Source organism: Heterocephalus glaber, unplaced genomic scaffold, assembly GCF_053883595.1.
Source record: "Heterocephalus glaber isolate CG9 unplaced genomic scaffold, H.glaber_assembly_v1.0 deba00001463, whole genome shotgun sequence".
Classification (NCBI taxonomy): Eukaryota; Metazoa; Chordata; class Mammalia; order Rodentia; family Bathyergidae; genus Heterocephalus; species Heterocephalus glaber.
Window position 1 is genome coordinate 12188607 of NW_028258310.1, and position 12479 is coordinate 12201085.

General features: G+C 37.4%; 1 protein-coding gene across 1 annotated transcript; it reads right to left on the reverse strand.

Annotated features, from left to right (window-relative positions):
• Nucleotides 1–958: 958 nt before the first annotated feature.
• On the reverse strand, nt 959–6481 carry Spink14 (serine peptidase inhibitor Kazal type 14 (putative)). Its single transcript, XM_087180499.1, is given in 3 exon segments — nt 959–1340; nt 2173–2309; nt 4474–6481. Coding segments are annotated over 3 exon segments (258 nt in total). The 5' UTR covers nt 4549–6481; the 3' UTR covers nt 959–1294.
• Between the last annotated feature and the right edge of the window lie 5998 nt (nt 6482–12479).

The window sequence follows — 12479 nt, forward strand, 5'->3', positions numbered from 1 at the left end:
AAGAGCTAGAGGGCACTAGAGATAACAGCAAAATCACATGCGAGGCTGGTGGTCATGATTGTTTGAGAAGAAAAACCTACTGGATGACATTAAGATGTGATTGATTGTTGTATGAAAAAGGACTTACAAAAATGAAATGAGAACAATAGCATTGGAAGCATCTGGAGTTCTCCTGTTCCCACACAGATAGGGACTTTCAGTAATGGAAGTTGGCATGCTATAAAGCCAAGGAATATCTCTTTTTCCCCAGAGCTGTTTATTCTTCATATTGTAAATATGCTAGATCACAGGTAACGAAAGGTGATTTCCTTCTCACTGGAACCAGGGATTCAACATGTGTCCACCAAGGCTAACCACAACTTTCCAAGACTACCGAGAAGCAGAGTGTTTGAGGTATCCCAAACATCCAGAAGGAAGCAAGCTACTGAGTGGAAGAGAGAGTATTAATGCATATTGGTTTGCTCTCTACATTAAGAGAGTGTATGTGTGGGCACACAATTGTGTGCCCAGAGGATGTAGAATTGAGAAAAAAACTCTATATGCTAAGGATTAAAATATATGCTTAGAGAATTTAAGAAAAATGACCAATAGAATGTTCATACATAGCAACAATATGGGCTTCCTTTTATGCAGAAAAGAGGGGCCAGTCAAGATGCAGTGCCAGCTGAGCTGAGCTGGACAGATCTAAGTGGCTCTGCCTTGAGGCTGAACCTAAATGCAAAGATGTTCAATGTGGACACTGTAGAAACTCGGCAACAGCTTTTTAAAGTCGAGAAGTATAGAAGGAATTTTGGTCATGCTCTATGGTAAACACGACTGGAGGCTTGACGTAGATTACTTCACTGTTCACAGTATTAGAAAGGTGATTAATCACATTTGTTTTTGATTAACAGCTCAAATGTGCGATTTGTTCTACTTCTGAGATTTGATACACAGAATTTAGACACAAGTCAAATCAAACTTTCAGAAAAGTTTATTTATTTATTTTATTGATTCATTTATTTATTTATTTGTAATGGTGGAGATTAAGCCCAGCACCTCCAGCATGCCATGCCACTAAACTACATAGCTAGCCCAGAAAAGTTCATTTTATTTGGGAAAGTGTAGAAGTCAGTGAGTCAATGAGAGGAGCAGTCTGAAAAGGAACCTTGTGCTATTTACTTTGAGATAAATAATGGCAGCTGTCTGTCACCAAGATACATGCAAGAAGGGATGGAGGAGGGACAATGTGTAAGAGGAGAATTGTTGTGATGGCAAGAAAAAGAAGTCATCTTCCACATCCAAATCCACTCAGCTAGCAACTGCCATCATGACGAAACTTAATTCTTCCAAGGGATTTCCTAAAGGAAAGGCCATAATAAATGATTTGTTATGTCATGAGCTACAAAATACTTTTATTTACCTCCCTTATTTTATATTTGAGCAAACTAAGATCCAGATTATAAAGTAAAGAATTGACTAAAGGCAGAAGGGAGGTTTTTAATTCTCCTACTCAGTCATCTTTTCATGATTCTAAGACATCACGATATATGCTATGGTGTTTTTGAAAATAAGTTGTATAAATGATTCTGAGCTTTTGATATGTAAGTGCTATATCAGTCCTCAGCTTCAGTTTGATGTCATAATGAAAGTTTTCTTTTCTTTTCCTTGCAGAATGCACTGGCTCATAGAGGGATCAAAACTGAAATCATTGTGACTTGAGATTTCAGTGTCTAAGCTCAGATTTCATGTCATATGAAGCTAAAAATTTAAGTTCTGAATCCTAAATAAAGAACACAAACTTTGCAGTTATCTCAATCTACTTCAGAGTTTCAGATATATAGGGAATTGAAAATATCTAAGAGAAGGCAAGCTGTAATTTGTCTTGAAATCAAATAATTTGAGGGCTTGAAGGGGTATTTAAGAATGTCACATAGAAATCTATCAACAAGCATGAAGGAATCTGAGAGCTCAGGGAAAGAAAGAATCTGAGGGACAAAATTCAGTAGAGTCCATTTTCTTCTCCAGTAGACTTTCTGTTAACGTGCTCTTCTAAGAGGAACCTGATTACTATTTGGGAAAACTTGATCAAATTGCTGATTTCAAGGGTATGTACTTGATAGGAGAGGTAGATACTAATTGCTATGGACAATCTTAGCCATAGTTCTTTTCTTTTCCCCAAATAATACTCACAAGCTCTCAATGTATAAGCTTCAGGGATTGTCATAGGTCACAGAACTGGTGCCACAGATAGGTTGTTTTAGGCCACGACACAGGTCCATTGTTCCACGGAGTCAACTCAAATTTACTCTCTTATAAGGACATTTGATCTAAAATCGAGAGTAATACAATGTGCAATTACAACCATGCTCAGACAGGGCTCAATTAAAAAGGGCTCAATTGTAATCAGGGATCAATTTAGAAAGTTAATAAATATTTTTTAAAGGAAAAAACCAGCACTCTGGGAGGCAGAGGAAGTCCAGACTGGGCAGTTCAGTGACTTAGCAAGACTGTCTCAAAAAGAAAAAAAAAAAAAGACAGAGAGAAAGAATGTAGCACACTGAGAATCCTCTGGGTTCCATTACTAGTAAAACACATGCACACATGCATGCACACACACACATGCTTGCACACACACATGCACACATGTGCATGCAGAGAAAAGAAAGAAAAAAGAAAATAAGAAAAGATAAGTATAATTAGGGAGGTACTTCTGAAGGCAGCCTTCTGGAGAGGAAAATTCTAGATCTGAACTTTATGAGCTCAGAGTATGAATCCTGAACAAATTCTATTTAATGTGTTGCTGGAACTGTAACCTCTGATAGGCTCTGCACTAGGATCAGTGCACTAGGACCAAGCTTCCCTCAAAATGTATTTCTTATCAGTCAACTCATGATTGACCTTTTAAAAAGGAAAACTGAAATTATATTCATTGAGGACTTTCCAGGACCTGTCTTTCAGCAGAACCTCATTGCACTTTCTAGGCCAAAGTGCTATTCACGGTACAGGCCTCAAATAGAAAATTTCTATTCCTTTACATATCCTCCATCTGTATCCCAGATGCTATTTTTCCCGTTCATAATGTACCACTTTCTGTAGATTTCAGGACATTCAGAAGCATTCCCTGCACCAAATGGTAAGCTGTTTGAGTCAGGAACCATGGTAACACCGGAATCTACAGCATCTGAAAATCTGTCATGGCCCTGGCAATTGTCAGACTCATAAACATTTTTCAGATCCTGTGGGGGTTCTCTGGTGTACATGTGACTGAATTTTGGCTTCATTCCCAGTCTGAATCACTCTACTTTGGGCTCCCAAACTAACAGTGTACCTGGCAACCTCGTGTGACTAGGTCTTGAAGTGTCGTGGATGTTCTCGCTGAAGTCATGTTCCAAAATAACAATCAGAAATAAAACAAACACAGATGAGAAGTTTAGCCCTGGGAAATCTAGTGGAAAAGTACCTTAATAGTTCCACGTGGTGGCCACCATTCTGGACAGCCTGAAACTTCGTTCCCAGTCTGGATCACTCTGCTTTGGGCTCCCAAACTAACAGTGTACCCGGCAACCTCCTGTGACTAGGTCTTGAAGTGTCATGGATGTTCTCGCTGAAGTCGTGTTCCAAAATAACAATCAGAAATAAACAAACACAGATGAGAAGTTTACTCCTGGGAAATCTAGTGGAAGAGCACCTTAATAGTTCCATGTGGTGGCCACCATTCTCGACGGCCTGAAACTACAGAATACATAAAAATGGTTACAGAATCTAATCCCTGGAGAATTACAATTTAATGTTTTGGCAGAATAAAATAGTTCTAATTTATTATCAAGGAGTCTTGCAATATTTGAGAGCATTGTTTCATTTATACATGTATTCATTTATTTTTTTCTTAATTGTGGAGACTGGCAGGGTGGGCTATGCCTGTAATCTCAGCATTCAGAAGGCTGAGGCAAGAGGATCAATGTGAGTTTGAAACCACTCTGGGCTACACAGTGAGACCCTGTCTCAAAACATGCACACTCACACACACACACACACACAATGCTTCTACTGTGAATGATCAGAAGGTATTATATCAATGCAAAACACTCTCATACAGATTTCCAGCCTAGGGTACCAAATATTTGTTTTGATTAACACTAACCAACCTGTATTTGAGATTACAATTTAATGTTTTGGCAGAATAAAATAGTTTTAATTTCTGCTCTGTTATGTGCATATTGCTTTTCTCTTTCATATACTATTTCACTGAATCACCTAAGCCCCTCTCATATCTGCATGGAATAGATGGGAAAAAGAAGGTGTCTTCCCATTGGCCTAGAGTCTTTTTGTCTTTTTGAACACATTCTGTACCTCTTTATTATATAGATCACATATGTGTATATGCATATATTGGATACTATATAGGCCATTTAATAATTTTAAAAAGTTTTTTAAAAGCATTTTCAAATCCCACCAATCAACCTTACATGCCTGCCAGGAGCAGCCACATTACTCACCGAAAGGTGAGGCAGAATGAATCATGATGAAGACCAAAAGTGAGCAGAGTACCAGGAAAGATTTGGCCATTTTTTCTCCTGGTGTTTCCTTGAAGCGATGCTCTAAGTATTATTTCAGAGTGTTGTCCTCTAATACAATCAACAAAACAGAAACAGATTATTAAAACTATTTTTGAAATTAACAGCCATCTTCAGTCTGCCTATTATATCTACTGTGCACTGCATGCAGAAAGCCTATTCTGCCCCTCTTCAAAAATAAGTGTGTAGGGAAAGTTAAACCAGATTAACCATCTTAAAGACTGAGAGATTAAAAATATAGAATTCAGTGAAAGACTTGTGAATATTCAGAAAGTAGAAATACATCAGAAGTTATTCTATGTGCATAATTCTATTATTGTAATGTGAAGTATCTTAGATGTCTTAAAAAGGAGCACACTTTCTGGGTTCCTAATCCTGAACGGTGACCTGGCTCTCCATCCTCTAGGGTTTTATCTTACATATAAGTAGGTAAGTTATATAAACTCATTGCTGATATGCTATCATGGACATATTTGGAGACATTGCCCTGTCTCTAGAGTGCTTCACTCTCAGGACAATTGGACAACTTTGCCTGCTCTGCCTATTCTGAAACAATTTGGAAACCATGGTTTATTAAGCCCCCCTCCATCTCACCCTTACATATTCCCTAGGTTCTCCAGAAATAGAGAAGCAGCACGAGAAAGGAGAGGTCCAAAGTACAATGCAGAAGGCCCTCTCCCCGTGCCCCATGCTGCACTTGACCCACCTTGGAATACGGAGGAAAGCCAGAGGCATGTAATATGCTGTTTTGTGCTGGTGCTACTCCTTTAAGGTGCACTTGTTAGGGTCTCTGGAGAAATCTGAGTAGCTTCGTAGGAGAGGGAAGGCACTGAGGCATTGTGTGCTGGTCAAGGAGGCCCTTGGGGGTCTAGCCTTCAGATTGAGTCAAGATCAACCCTCAGCAGGGGGTGTTGAAGAAGACTTTAGTGAGAAGTGATCATGGGAAAGGGAAGTCCTTGGTCCTCAATCCAAGAGAAGCAATAGTGTGAGAAAACTATAGTAGCAAAGAGCATATCAGAGAAATCATAGCATACTCCACAGGAATAACTAGTGCTTTTGGATAAAATAAAAAACGTAGAAACACCTAAGGAGCAGAAGGCTGGCACACAAGTCTTCAATGATGTATGAAGTCTGTGGAAGCCACGTGCAGCAGTTGTGGCTTTGTCCCTGTAGCAATCCACAACCCTTGCTGTTTTAACAGGGAGGATGTGTGCTCACAGCTTCATTTCTCCTGGTGGCCAAACTTCTTGCCTCTAGTTTCCTTTCTAAAAAGACCAACTTTCCTTTTACAAAGGAAATATATATTCACTTAGAAGTTTGAAAAACAAAACTATAAAAATAGAAATATGACATTGTTATGGTTTAGATCTAGAATATCTCCCTAAAAGTCTCATGAGCTCAAAGGTGGTGCTTTGGGAAGGTGATTGGGTTGTGGAGTTTCTTTACTGATCAGTGGATTCATGCACTAATGAGTTCAGTAGCTGAATGTGCAGTTCGCTACAAGGTTGGGCCTAGGTGGAGGTGGGTTGCTGGAGTCATGACCTGGAGGGCTGTGTTCTTGTCTCTGGCTCCTCTTTTCTCTGCTTCAAGGCTGCCATGGGTTGAACACAGTCTTCTCTGCCGTAACACTCTGCCTTCTTGTGTCTCCCTTAAAGCTATCGTGCTGTGGACTGAAACCGAGAGCCAAAACAAATTTCTCTTCCTGTAAGTTGCAGGTATTGGGTATTTTGTCCCAGCAAAAACAAACAAACAAAAAATAGTTACCAAGGCAAACATGAAGTCTCACAAATAAAAGATGTGTTAAGCATACATTAAAATATATTTTCCAGTTTAAAAAATTATATACATACACACATAGAGACATATGTACATGTTTTTATTCTGATATTCAATCAAATTTTTGTAATATAGTCTTTTTTTCATTTATAAATATGTTATTTCATTGTCTTGGTCTCATATGTAGCCATATAAAACAAGCATGATGTCATGTTCTTTCATATATGAATTCTAATAATATTAATATAATTCAATTGTTGATTGGTGTGATCCCAACTTTTCATTATTATTTAAAGTACTGGAATTAACAGATATTTTTAACCTCAGTTAATATATCTCTTATTATCTCATTTTAATAAGTGCCTATAAATAAATCTACAGAAGATTTCCCAAAAGGAACTCGGTCACCTAAAATAGAAGAGATAGTACTTTTTTCTAATTTATGGGCTCTACACTTGTATCAAAACTGGGATATTTTGAAAACATCCACCATATTCTTGAGTAAATTATTTATTCTCCAGTGCAGTAAGGAGCAGACACCCCACTGCCGAGAAAGGATTGTGGCAGCAGAAATAGAAGACCTAGTTACGCTATTTTGTCAACTTGTGAATAAATTTCTCCCCTGTGAACTATGAAAGATTTTCACCTGCACTCTGTGGTAATTACACCTTCTATAAGGTGCTCTTTGGAGGTTTAACTGAACTAACATTTAAACAGCCTGGGTCAGAGGAGCCACCAGGAGATGCTATTTTGTTTTGGGACTTCTTAGCCACTGCTATGGATGTGGATGTTGTAGGGTGAGAGTCACAGACCCATTTCATCACATTAAAAATAATAAATGTAAAATTACTTTCCACCTGAGAATAAATAATTTAATTTTTTTTCTATTTCATTTTGTTGCAGATTTAATGAGCAGAACATCACTGGTCAGGTGATTCCCATAGGGCATGTTTAAGTCAGGGATTTTGTAAAGGGCACTGGAGATTCTACTGTGAAAAACACTGGCCTAATCCTTACCCTGAGGGAGCTTATACCACAATAGGGGAAAATCATCACACAAATAACTACTCATGGAATGCAGAGTTGAGGAAGTATTTTGTAAAACTCTGTTTCTGAATCTTGTAATATTTAGATATTAATGATGGCCTTTGTGTTTCTCATCCATATCATCATTGAGAAATCAAACAACAAAATTCCACAAATCCAATGTATTAACTATGTAAAAGTGAAGTAAACTATTCTAAAATAAAGAAGATTGTATATTACTAGTATGGCTTTATTAATGAATACAAAAATGCAGCAACATAGAGGGTTATAAACAATATTCAATCCTAAAATGTAGTATTATTCAGAGGAAAAATAGTAAATGCTGTATGAAAGAAGTAAGGTTAAAATATCTTTAACTTTTTCAAACTTGTGCAAATTCCAGTTGAACTAATACTGGGAGAGGAAAACAATGAAGATAAAAGGTTCACATCTACCTCAGGGAATCCTTAGTCTGTGACTCCGTCATCAGCTACCATATTCCAAAAGCTTCTCAACAAGGATTTCTCACTGAATGCCAGGCTCCAGTTCTTGGTTATGAAGTAATTCAATGCCTATTTTCCAATGTTACCTCTAACCAACATATTTAAAACAAACCCTTCTCACTATTTATAATGCAGATTATCACCTTTTAGATGATCCAAGACCCCATGACCTCCTACAGAAAGTCTCAATTCCCCTGCTCAATCTATCCAACTTTTATGGTTCAGCCCCCTCTATGGTCCAATTGTGTTTCCACCACAATACTGCACTGCTTTTGTTTAGATGCCAACAACTGTTTTTTTCCTTTATAGCAATACCACTGACAATCCAAAAATGATATAAGGTACCAAGTAATCCAAATAAGAAAAAATAATCCAAACAAGGGCAATATTATAATTCGCAACCTGGTATATATCCAAAACACAAGCTTGTTTTCTCTAAAATCAATCAATGAATTCTAGGAACAACAGAGGTTAGGAGTAGAAAAAATTTATTGAGAGAAAGATAGCTTCTGTCTAAGAGAGACAGAAGAGGGATCAGAAACTGGGTTCCCCAGGACCATGTTTCCCAGGGGTTTTTTATGGAGCAAAGCCACGAGGTGGGGCAGGTACAAAGTGGGACAAAACTCTAGTTAACTAATAAGATCTAATGGGAAATCACAAGGTGAGCATAAGGTGGAACAAAACTATGATCAACCAATAAGATTACAAGTACAGTTACCCAGGTAATACTGATTAAATGGGGATCAAGTGGGAAAACAAGTTGGAAAGGAAATGGGCTAGGGAGATTTATGCCTACTTAGAATATCAATCACTGCTATTTATCTCTAGGGGAAGTAAGTGTAGTACTCTTTCTTTCTTTCTTTCTTTCTTTCTTTCTTTCTTTCTTTCTTTCTTTCTTTCCCTTCCTTCCTTCCTTCCCTCCTTCCTTTCTTTCTTTTTTTCTTTTTAATAATGTTGACCTTCAGTGAATGTGTCTCCATCACCTTTCACATTGACTCCTCCAGGGCTGGCCCTAACTGCCTACAAGATAACTTATTAACTTACCTATCTACAATAACACCACATCAATGGCCCATCCAACCTAGGGTATGAGACAAATTCTATATCTTTTCAGGGAGTTTATGAAAGCCCCATGATAGCCTGATCCAGACTTACGTGTTCTCCTCCTCTGGTATTGGCCATTGGTTTGGATAACAGAATTTGTGGTCTAACCTGCTTGGACTGACGAAGATGACCTTAATCTCTTTTGCTGGATGAAACTTTAGTCTGGCCTCTTATTGACCTCCCTTTATGTAGAGGACTTACTTTAGAATGTATAACTGACTTTTTTCCTTTCAGTTAATGTCTTAACATTTTAACTGACATAAAATCATAAGTGTACATGTTTATGGGGCTTCATGTGATATATCAATACATGTATACATTATGCAATGGTTAAATAAGATTAAAGATCACAAACATTTATTTCCTTACTGTGAATGTATTCAGAACCTTTTCTTCTAGATTTTTGAAATAAACAGTACATTATCATTATCTGCAGTTACCCAACTGTGCAATAGCACACCAGAACTTCTTGTTCATATTTAACTATGATTTAGCACCTGTTCATCAACCTCTCCCATTTCCTCCCTCACCCCCGTCCATCCATTCAGCCTCTGGTAACCACTATTCCACTCTCATCTTAGAGTTGTAAATACCTTCAGTAAGTTCCTCCCAATTTTATAATCCAGGGCCTGGGAGCCATCTCCAAAATGCATTCATCAAAAAAGATATTGTAGTATCCCTGTGCCATTCTCTGTGAGAGAATAGGAGCCTATTTTCTGCAGACTTTAAACACCTTGCTCCAAGTGACAAAATTACTTCCTTCCATAAAGGTATAAGAAGTTTATTTTCAAAGGAACCCTTTAGGGCATACCAAAGTTTCAAAGAAAAAGGAAAGAACAAGACAAATGAAATATCCTTACATAGAATATTCTGTCTGTTTTATTTTTAATGTATTTGAAAAGATTATTTTTGTGAGGATTTGAATTCTTAGTTAAGAACACTTGCTCTCCCCAAGCTTCAAACTGAAGGATGAGAGGAAATATTCTTTTCTTGTGCTTTGTTTCTTTTTCCTGCTATTAACAGGAATGCTACATTGAATCTAGTTCTGCATTTTCTTTCTCCTAGCAGTCTCCATATCATTTGCTTGGATTTCTCTATGCAGCTTAACTCAAAGCAAACAAATATTCATGAAGGCAGAACGGATGGTGACAAATAAAAATCGCCAAAACTGAGTTTCAGCCTTTGTTTTCATTATTTTCTTGGGCCTCAACCTCTCAACGTATCTCACTAGGAAAAATCATCAGCCTAGATTTCCAGACCCACTGAAATAATAACTTATGCCCATATATTTACCAGAGAAGTATGAATCATTCAAGTGCATAAAAGACTCTGGAACATGCTTGAAGGAAAATGGCCACACACACCTCTCTTACCTTTGGTTTTTCTATTTCTTCTTGGTCACGTTCTTCTTCCTTTTTCCCAAGATGTTCTTTGCATATGCTATCTGACCATGGAGCTATTTTTCTGGTAAGAAAACTTTTTACCTCCACACATAGACATTCGCATTAGTTAGCATCAATTTTTTGGTAGTTTGTTTTGTCTTGTTTCTGCAATATTGGGGAATGAATCTAGGGTCTTTACATTGAACTGCATCCTCAGGTCTTTTTTTTTAATTTATTGCCTTATTTTTGTATTGAGACAGTCTCTTCCTAAGTCACTAAGTTGTCAAGGCTAGGCTTTAACTTGTGATCCTCCTGGCTCATCTTCCAGGATTTCAGGTGTGTATAATATATTTCTGCTAGTATTATTTATGGAATTTCCCTAAATGATAAAATGTTTTATTTTTAGATAACTACTTTTTACCACTTCTGAAGTCTTGTACCATGAATTTTGTCATTGTGAAAATCCCAGTGATGGACACAGAGCATTCATGGTTCTGTTCTCTCTGCTTTTTAATCTGTTCAATTTCTCAAGTAATAGAATTTGGTAATATATATGTGACAATGTGACAAACCGAGAGTAAAATTTCATTTACAAAAATACGATTTATCACTAAGCAAAAATTGAAGCCTATGAAACATGGAAGTGTTTTGAATTGTCATTACTCTTGGAAGCAGTCACTGTGTGCTACATTTTGTGACTCCAAATGGCCATGAAACTTTGATGATTCTCCTCTTCCTCATCCCCCTTCTTCCTCTTCCTCTACCTCCTCCTCCCCCTCCCCTTTCCTCCTCCTCCTCCTCCTCCTCCTCCTCCTCCTCCTCCTCCTCCTCCTCCTCTTCTTCTTCTTCTTCTTCTTCTTCTTCTTCTTCTTCTTCTTCTTCTTCTTCTTCTTCTTCCTCTTCCTCTTCCTCTTCTTCTTCTGGTTTTTGAGACAGGTGGGCCTTGAACTCACTGTGTAGCTCAGACTGTGATTTTCTTGCCTTAGCCTCCAAAGAACTGTGACTATAGGCATGTCCCACCACACCTGGTGAAACCTTGATTCTTATATGCAAATTCTACTCTACCTCACTTTACAAAGCAGTTCTTAAGCATAGACAAAAAAGCAATAACACATGACAGTTACAATAAGCAAGATGACAGAAGATGGTAAAAGCCTGATAGATTGTACTCTTTAAGGAAATTTTGCTGTATATTGGGGCATCTGTGCCTCCTGAAAGTAAAACAGCAAAAAAGCCCAAAAGGAAGCATGAAGAGTGGCAAAAAGATGCCCAGGAGGGAAAAGAAATCTTCTAAAACCCCAATCTGCTATCCAGGAGTCCTCAACAAAAGTCTTTTATGAAGGACAGCTGACAACTTCATGATTATCCTTAATTTCTTCTCATTGTACAGATATAGAGAGTCCTGAATTTTCCTTGAAATTCTCATTTTAACCTTCTAATTATTTACAGTGTTAGAAAATAACTATCTATGTATTGATATATCCCAATTAAAGACCATGAGTAAGGTTTGTGAAGTCTTCATTTGCTATATTTGTGGTTTCTGCTTAGGCTGAACATATGTCTCATTTGTACATAATCATATGTAATTCCTGGAAACTGTACTGTAAAATAGTTCTTTTCTTTTTTTTCCCCCCATTAAGTTTATTGGTACATTTTAGGTATACAATACAGTTACATTGATCATTGGGATCTTGTACCATTACATGAGTCTCTTGGTTCTTATTTTTTATCCCCTTCTTTTGCCCTCCCTTCACCCTCTCCACCCTTCCCTATTTGCAAAGACTTTGTTTCCATTTTTTCCCCTTCTCATAATTTTTGCGTTCCTTTTTTTCCCTTCCCCTACCCCTCCCAATTCCCCTGCTCTTTTAGACCTTTCCTTCCTGTTACACAATATCAGTTATACATTTTTTAAATTACAATATTAAGATCTAGGAGACATTACCACAGATTTTACAGAATTTAAAAGGATATAGAAAGCATATTGCAAAAATCTTTTTTGAAATAAATTTGATAACTTCTAAGAAGTAACTTACAAGACAAATTAATGAAACTAACTCTGGAGGAAATATAAAATTTGAATAGCACCTATTAAAGAAAGTATATTCCTAGCTTGAAAACCTACCTATACGACA